This window comes from Tetrahymena thermophila, assembly GCF_000189635.1.
Source record: "Tetrahymena thermophila SB210 genomic scaffold scf_8254812, whole genome shotgun sequence".
NCBI classification, from domain to species: domain Eukaryota; phylum Ciliophora; class Oligohymenophorea; order Hymenostomatida; family Tetrahymenidae; genus Tetrahymena; species Tetrahymena thermophila.
The window spans coordinates 62,220-71,266 of record NW_002476568.1 but is presented as its reverse complement, the minus strand read 5'-3'; the positions used below and the strand labels follow the sequence as shown (position 1 = coordinate 71,266).

Here is a 9,047-nt window from a genome sequence, read left to right as displayed (position 1 = left end):
ATTGATCATTCAATTTCAGTATTTATAATCAAATCAAAGAAAGATAAGGATTTTCATTTATCATATATTTTGAATGTTAATAGATATGAATATAAAAAATTTATTTGATAGAATATTGAAGATTTTATATAAGGGGAAATCTTTGATTTTTACATTATTTTTTATTAAGAAAAAAGCTAATTTAGCAAAGTGATTTAAAGTAAAGTAAAGGAAAGCAAAGCAAAGCAACTAAGCAAGCAAAAATAGGTTAAAGACAAGAAGAAATGTCAAGTTCTAAGTAAGTCAAATAAGAAGTTGAGAAACAAATCAAAAATTGTACCATCAAGAAGCAAAATGTCAGGAAGTTTTTCAAGTTAATGGAGGAATAGTAAAAGCACTATCAGATTTTAGAGTTTGCAGGAAATGGATCATTTGCATTGGTATTAAAGGCTATCAATAAAAATACAGGCCAAACAGTGGCTCTTAAAGTTGTAGAATGTGATGAAAACGACTTAAAAGGAATACAAGCTATTCAAGAAGAGTATAAAATGCTGGAGATATTCACTGGTTGTAAGTACGTCGTCAAAGTACTCAACAATTTCTTCCTAACTGAAAGCAGTGATTCTGATGAAGATGATGATTAAATTCCAGTAGGCCAAAATAACAACTAATCAAACTTACTGAGGGTATTCTATGTTATGGAATAGGAATTCTGTCAAAGTAACATACTTCAATAAATTTATATATATTCCTTTTAAATTCATACTCATTTTAAGATGATTGCGGAGACTAAAAAAATGCTAAAAAGACATATTTATTAGTTATTATTCTTTTTGCTTGTTAATTAAATGACAAAATCCAAATCTGAATGAATGAATGTTTAATTAAATAGTAAATTTCATTGATTTTGTTATGAATAAATGAATGAGTTCGTTTTTTCCTTTTTCTTATCTTGCTTTTAATTATTCATTCATTCATTTTTAACGTTTTTCTAACTTTTGATTTACTTTAATGTTAATAATGAATGTAATTCACTTTTAACTAGTAAGATAATAAAGAAAACATTTAATATAAATAAATTAATCACTCAATAGACTTTACCTTGTCATTTAACAAGTAAATAAATCAATAAAATTGCACAGATTAATTATTCAAAAACAAATAAGAAAGATATCATTTATTCAATTTATGAATGAGTATCATCAAGCATTATTATTAATAATTTACATACAAAATAAAATAAGAAAATATTCATTCATATTTTTAATATTTACCTTTATTTTTTCATATACAATACAAAAAAACACATCTCTATTCAAAATAAATGACCAAAGTAAAATTGCAATCACTTTTTTATTATAATCATTTTTTAACAAATGAAATAATATTTAATCTATTTTTTAAAATAATTCATTTAAAATTTTAATGAAATAATAGCTTTAACGCAGATAATATATATTTTCCATTAAAAAAATGTTATTTTTAGATAAAAAAATTAATTTTAAAATAAATAAACATTAAAAAGAAAAATAAATAAACTTTTCTTATTTTTAAAATAGTTTCAATACTATTTTATTTAATTTTAATCAAAATTTTATATAAAAGCTACTCTGTAGTCATTCATTGAGACATGTAGGTAAAAGAATAGCTATCCAAGCTAACAAATGAAAGAAATAATGACAATCTAAATCTTGGATTCGGTGGCTTTCTTGCACAGGTTTGATGTTGTGCATAGAGATATAAAGCCATCCAACTTTTTACTTAACTTTGATCAAAATGGCAATCCAACACTTAAGCTATGTAATTTTAATTTTTTTAATTGAATAAAAATGATTTTAAGACTAAGTTGAATTAAAAGTAAATCTTAACTATTTTTTTATGATGATCATTCATCATTCATTGGAAAATTAAAGAAGATTTCAATTAAAATTCTAATAAAGCACACTTATTAAAATTTTCTTTTTAAAAAAACCTATTCTTTTAAAATTTAAAACAAAAATAAATAAATATCTAAATAAAAGCAAGAGCATTATTTTTTCTTGAAAATAGCATCAAAAAAACTTTGTTGAAAAAGTAGTTTTTTGAAAAGAAATTCAATAAATTAAATTGCAATAGTTATAAGCTAAATTGTTTTTACTAGATATGAAACCATATTTATTAGACATTTTCTTAAAAAACCCTACTAATATATTGAAATCAACATCATTTATTATGAAAAAAACTATTTTTTATTTTAACTATCTAAATTTTGATATAATACTTAAAAAACTAGTTTTATAAGAACTAAAATACTATAAAAGTTAAATTAAATAATTAATTTTAAAGTATTTATTAATAAATAAAACTAAGAGCTACTCAAATTATATTAAAATTAATCTCAATATACAGATTAAATTCTAAATTTAAATTTTTAATTATCTAAAAATTTTGTTTCATAATATTTTTTAAAGAAAAACAACTGAATAAAAAATAAATTCTTAAAAAATAAGAAAACCGTACATTGAAATTGCTCCATTTACTTAAAATTGTCTTGATTTAATAGCTAAATATTTGCTTAAATAGCATATCCAAAAAAATAAACTAAATTTTTTTTATTTTAATTATTTTTATTTAAGCTTCATCATATTGTTAAATAAAGTAAGAGATCTTGATATTATATTTTTGCAATTATACTTAAATATTGTATTTTTGAAGAACTTAACTTATTTTAAAAATTTTGATTAACCATCATGATGTTATAACAAAGAATATAAAAAAATAAAGAGTTTCAATAAAAGGTTTAATGAAATATTTTAAATATTTTCAGTTTTATTTTATCTTTTTGATAAATTTTTTATTTTTTTCAAATTAATAAAACTTTTTGTTTAAATTTTCACAAATCAATGAAAATTAATTTGTTTATCAAAAAAAAATAATATTTATAAATAAATTTATATCAAAAAGGTGATCTAGCTTTTGCATCCGCTCTTAAGAATAACGAAACAAGACTTTCTATTTCGACTTTCGTAATACAATTTAAAAAAAAAAAATTAATTTAATTTCTAATTTAAATTTAGAAAGGATCTTAAGCTTATACTGCTCCAGAGGTTTACTAAAATGTTTACAAAAAACTGGTAACATTAAATTATTTTCTTTATTTATTTTGATTTGAAATAGATATAGTTATAGTCATAATTTTTGTAATATAAATAATCTTATTTACTAATATTCATTAAATTAAAACTAGTCTGATCTATTTTCTGTTGGAATTGTATTATTAGAACTTGATAACATAGCAACATTTGATATCAGTAAAACAAATCTTGAGTAAAAATTTGAAACAAAAAATGGATAAATCTTCTAAAATTTCAACATAGATAGATAATCCTAAATCTATAAGATAGTTATGCAATGCCTTAAATACGAAGTGGACCAGCGTAAACCTGCAGTTGAGCTTCTAATTCAATTCATTGTTTAGAACTAATAGTACTTGAATGTAGATGTTTTTACATTATTAAATAAGGTAAAATTATTTCTTTTCTTATTTTTAAGTTTGCATAAATTTATTATAAACTGAAGTCTCAATTAAAGCAGAAAGCTGAATAGTTTAATTAAATTTAAATGAGCATAATACAGGACAAGAAAAAAAATGAAAGTGAGACCTTAAAGTTATCTTAGGTTTATCATGTAAATAAATGCTTATAAAATTTTAAATTAATCTTATTTATTTTTTTAGAAAGATTTACACTTAGAAAAGCTTATAAAAAAATATTAATAATTGGAAAGAAAGCCCTTCGAAACTTAGGAATATTAAATCATTCTTAATTATTTGCAAAAAATGACTAAATTTGATCCTAACTTCGAATTCATTTCAGTTGGCGCAACTGGATTAGTTCTCGGGGTATTCAACAAAACTTAAAATAGGTACTCAGCTCTTAAGATATAAAGAGCTAAAAAGCATGAAGTAGTCCGCGAAGTTGGTATCATGAAAGACTGTTAAATGCCTCTAGTCATTAAATTTTATGACTATTTTTACTTAAATGTGAATAATAAAGAAGATTTTGTGGTATATGAGATAGAGAAGTGTTCTGGTAATTCAAAAAATCTATTTAATTACTTTACAATCATTTATTTTTTAAATAAACATTATTAAGGCAACTTAAAACAATTCCTAAATAATTTAAAGAAACAAAATAAAGAACTAGATGAAAATCAAAAAATAAAAATAGCTATCTAAATCATGGATGTCATTAATTATCTTCATATTCATGATATCGTTCATAGAGATATCAAATTAGAAAATTTACTCTATGTAGAGTAAGATCCTGAAATTCCAACAATTAAATTAGGTACTTTACTTACATTTTTTTATTAATTTTAATAATTTTATTTTGAATTTTCTTTTAAAATAGCTGACTTTGATTAAGCTAGAAAAATGCCTTATGATTGGTCGTATATTGATGGATAAAATGTTAAATAATACTATCCTATTGAAGGAGCTGTAAATATACTATTAAAAATTAGTTTAAATTTATTTTTATTTTTATTTTAAAGTGCGGAACTATTGGATACTGCCCACCAGAATTAGTCAAAGATTTCTTATACAGTTTTAATGTATGATCATAATATCTAAAATTATTTTTAAGACTTATTTTTTATAAAGAGTGACATTTTCTAAGTTGGAGTTTGTCTTGCACTTATAGACAATTTTGAAACTTTAGAACCAGTACTTGTTAACAAAAGTCTAGATTATTTGAACAACTTTTCAATCCCTTTTGAAGTAAAACAACATAATGAATAAGAAGTTGTTAAAAGGAATACTAAAATTTATGATATACTGCTTTAAACTATTGTTTTCAAACAACATAAAAGGTCCAATTTATCCCTTATTCTAGATGGCTTTTCTAAAAAAGGGTACCAATACCATTCAAAAGTTAATTCAAAGTCAAATTAAGTATTTATAATTAATCTATCCATGCCCATTAATTATTTCAAATTATTAATTAGATTATATCATCCATCTATTAAAGGGTTCTTTCTTTAAATTATCCGTAAATATTTATCATCTTTTAATCTTAAATATTTTTATGTTTGATGGTATTTAGATTAATTCATATTTAATAAGCCAAAATAATTTAAGTTCAGATGGGGCGAAAGCAGTTGCTTCTGAAATAGCTAAATGTACTAATCTCTCCACTTTAACCCTTTCGCTCTAGTAATTTTTTACACATTTTCTCAATTTATAGTTTAAATAAATAATTAAAGAAATCAAAGAATTAAACAATATTTATTTATTTAATTAATTAAGTATTTTTATTAATTTTAATTAGGGTGAATAGTATAGGTTCAGATGGGGCGAAAGCAGTTGCTTCCGAAATAGCTAAATGTACTAATCTCTCCACTTTAAGCCTCAACCTTGGGTAATTTTTTACACATTTTCTCAATTTATAGTTTAAATAAATAATTAAAGAAATCAAAGAATTAAACAATATTTATTTATTTAATTAATTAATTAAGTATTTTTGTTAATTTTAAATAGCTCTAACAACATAGGTTCAGATGGGGCGAAAGCAGTTGCTTCCGAAATAGCTAAATGTACTAATCTCTCCACTTTAAGCCTCAACCTCAGGTAATTTTTTACACATTTTCTCAATTTATAGTTTAAATAAATAATTAAAGAAATCAAAGAATTAAACAATATTTATTTATTTAATTAATTAATTAATTAATTAATTAATTAAGTATTTTTGTTAATTTTAATTAGCTCTAACAACATAGGTTCAGATGGGGCGAAAGCATTTGCTTCCAAAATAGCTAAATATACTAATCTCTCCACTTTAACCCTTGACCTTGGGTAATTTTTTACACATTTTCTCAATTTATAGTTTAAATAAATAATTAAAGAAATCAAAGAATTAAACAATATTTATTTATTTAATTAATTAAGTATTTTTGTTAATTTTAATTAGTAACAACAACATAGGTTCAGATGGGGCGAAAGCAGTTGCTTCCAAAATAGCTAAATATACTAATCTCTCCACTTTAAGCCTCGATTTCTAGTAATTTTTTACACATTTTCTCAATTTATAGTTTAAATAAATAATTAAAGAAATCAAAGAATTAAACAATATTTATTTATTTAATTAATTAATTAAGTATTTTTGTTAATTTTAATTAGCTCTAACAACATAGGTTCAGATGGGGCGAAAGAAGTTGCTTCCGAAATAGCTAAATGTACTAATCTCTCCACTTTAAGCCTTTGGCTCTAGTAATTTTTTACACATTTTCTCAATTTATAGTTTAAATAAATAATTAAAGAAATCAAAGAATTAAACAATATTTATTTATTTAATTAATTAAAAGTATTTTTGTTAATTTTAATTAGGTTGAATAGTATAGGTTCAAATGGGGCGAAAGCAGTTGCTTCCAAAATAGCTAAATATACTAATCTCTCCACTTTAAGCCTCAACCTCTAGTAATTTTTTACACATTTTCTCAATTTATAGTTTAAATAAATAATTAAAGAAATCAAAGAATTAAACAGTATTTATTTATTTAATTAATTAAGTATTTTTGTTAATTTTAATTAGGTTTAACAACATAGGTTCAGATGGGGCGAAAGCAGTTGCTTCCGAAATAGCTAAATGTACTAATCTCTCCACTTTAAGCCTCAACCTCAGGTAATTTTTTACACATTTTCTCAATTTATAGTTTAAATAAATAATTAAAGAAATCAAAGAATTAAACAATATTTATTTATTTAATTAATTAAGTATTTTTGTTAATTTTAATTAGGTGGAGTAGTATAGGTTCAGATGGGGCGAAAGCAGTTGCTTCCGAAATAGCTAAATGTACTAATCTCTCCACTTTAAGCCTCAACCTCAGGTAATTTTTTACACATTTTCTCAATTTATAGTTGAAATAAATAATTAAAGAAATCAAAGAATTAAACAATATTTATTTATTTAATTAATTAATTAAGTATTTTTGTTAATTTTAATTAGTAACAACAACATAGGTTCAGATGGGGCGAAAGAAGTTGCTTCCGAAATAGCTAAATGTACTAATCTCTCCACTTTAAGCCTCAACCTTGGGTAATTTTTTACACATTTTCTCAATTTATAGTTTAAATAAATAATTAAAGAAATCAAAGAATTAAACAATATTTATTTATTTAATTAATTAAGTATTTTTGTTAATTTTAATTAGGTGGAATAGTATAGGTTCAGATGGGGCGAAAGTAGTTGCTTCCGAAATCACTAAATGTACTGATCTCTCCACTTTAAGCCTCGATTTCTAGTAATTTTTTACACATTTTCTCAATTTATAGTTGAAATAAATAATTAAAGAAATCAAAGAATTAAACAATATTTATTTATTTAATTAATTAAGTATTTTTGTTAATTTTAATTAGCTCTAACAACATAGGTTCAGATGGGGCGAAAGAAGTTGCTTCCGAAATAGCTAAATGTACTAATCTCTCCACTTTAAGCCTTTGGCTCTAGTAATTTTTTACACATTTTCTCAATTTATAGTTTAAATAAATAATTAAAGAAATCAAAGAATTAAACAATATTTATTTATTTAATTAATTAAGTATTTTTGTTAATTTTAATTAGGTCTAACAAGATAGGTTCAGATGGGGCGAAAGCAGTTGCTTCCGAAATAGCTAAATGTACTAATCTCTCCACTTTAAGCCTTTGGCTTGGGTAATTTTTTACACATTTTCTCAATTTATAGTTTAAATAAATAATTAAAGAAATCAAAGAATTAAACAATATTTATTTAATTAATTAATTAAGTATTTTTGTTAATTTTAATTAGTGGGAACGACATAGGTTCAGATGCGGCGAAAGCAGTTGCTTCCGAAATAGCTAAATGTACTAATCTCTCCACTTTAAGCCTTTGGCTCTAGTAATTTTTTACACATTTTCTCAATTTATAGTTTAAATAAATAATTAAAGAAGTGATAGAATTAAACATTAAATATTTATTTTTAAAGTAAGTCTCACCAACTAATAAAAATTAAAAATTTAGAATTTAAAAATGAAAAATATTTATAAATATTTCTAGATTAAATTTAAATGATTTTGTTTATCAGATTAATTTTAGCTACTATTTTTATAAAATTGATTAAAATAATGTATTTTGATAAAATTTTCTATTGATTTTATTTTAATAAAATTCGAAATAATATTAAAAAGAAATGTTTTCAAAGAATTTTAAATTAAATTTCAGAATAAATAAATATGTAATGATAAATTTTATACAAAATTTGTTAAAAAATTTAAATTAATTAAAGAAGTATATGCTTTATTAAAATTTGAAACTTAAAAAATTATTTAAAAATTTCCTTAATTTGTAAAATAAGGATTAGATATATTAAAAATAATTTCCTTGCCATATGTATTATAAATTTATATTTTAAAAATCTAAAGTTAAAAATTTAATTAATTAAGCCTGTTTAAAGGGTAAAATCAACAACAATTATTAGATTAATGAGTATTAATATAAATGAAAATCTTTTAAATTTAGACTTGTGATATTGTTTAAAAAATGAAAAAATGTGATAATTAATGAATTAATTATATTATTTTAATTAATTAGAAATAATAATTTAGATGGAAAAATTTCTTTTGAGAATTACTTTGACAAAGACATTAGCCTTAATATAAAAATATGAATGAGTTAAAAATATTAATTAGGCAGTTTTATGATTTATAGTAAGTTTATAAATTAAAAATTATGAAAATTTGATTAGGTTTATATATATTTTTTTTCTAGTAAAAATAAAATAATTAATAAAAAAATAAATTAAGACTAATTTTAATTTTAATTTGTGTGAGTAATTGTTTTATAAAATATTATAAAAATTTTATTAAATTTATTATAATTTTTAAATAAAAAGAATAAAATTTTTTGAAAAAATTCTTCTGTCCTTAGATGAATGGTTCTGTCAAAAAATTCTACAAATTTAAAACCATGGTGATAATACTATTTATTAAGTATGTGTCTTTAAATTAATGGCTCTACTCCTCTTAATATTCTTATACTTTTAAATACTAAGTTTTTCTATATTTTTAAGAGTG

At 21.7% G+C, this 9,047-nt stretch overlaps 1 protein-coding gene across 1 annotated transcript; it reads left to right on the top strand. All coding sequences in view use genetic code 6, as the record gives it.

Annotated features, from left to right (window-relative positions):
* Nucleotides 1-263: 263 nt before the first annotated feature.
* On the top strand, nt 264-8,008 carry TTHERM_01174650 (kinase domain protein; the record flags this gene model as incomplete). Its single annotated transcript, XM_001007500.3, has 27 exons — nt 264-699; nt 1,585-1,779; nt 2,923-2,984; nt 3,036-3,092; nt 3,206-3,481; nt 3,538-3,645; nt 3,695-4,049; nt 4,113-4,307; nt 4,371-4,459; nt 4,513-4,572; nt 4,622-4,912; nt 4,966-5,009; nt 5,084-5,173; nt 5,289-5,378; nt 5,498-5,587; nt 5,723-5,812; nt 5,928-6,017; nt 6,137-6,226; nt 6,344-6,433; nt 6,549-6,638; nt 6,754-6,843; nt 6,963-7,052; nt 7,168-7,257; nt 7,387-7,462; nt 7,578-7,667; nt 7,783-7,872; nt 7,961-8,008. The coding sequence occupies 27 exons, from the start codon at nt 264-266 to the stop codon at nt 8,006-8,008; spliced, it is 3,462 nt and encodes a 1,153-aa protein (XP_001007500.3).
* Nucleotides 8,009-9,047: the final 1,039 nt, after the last annotated feature.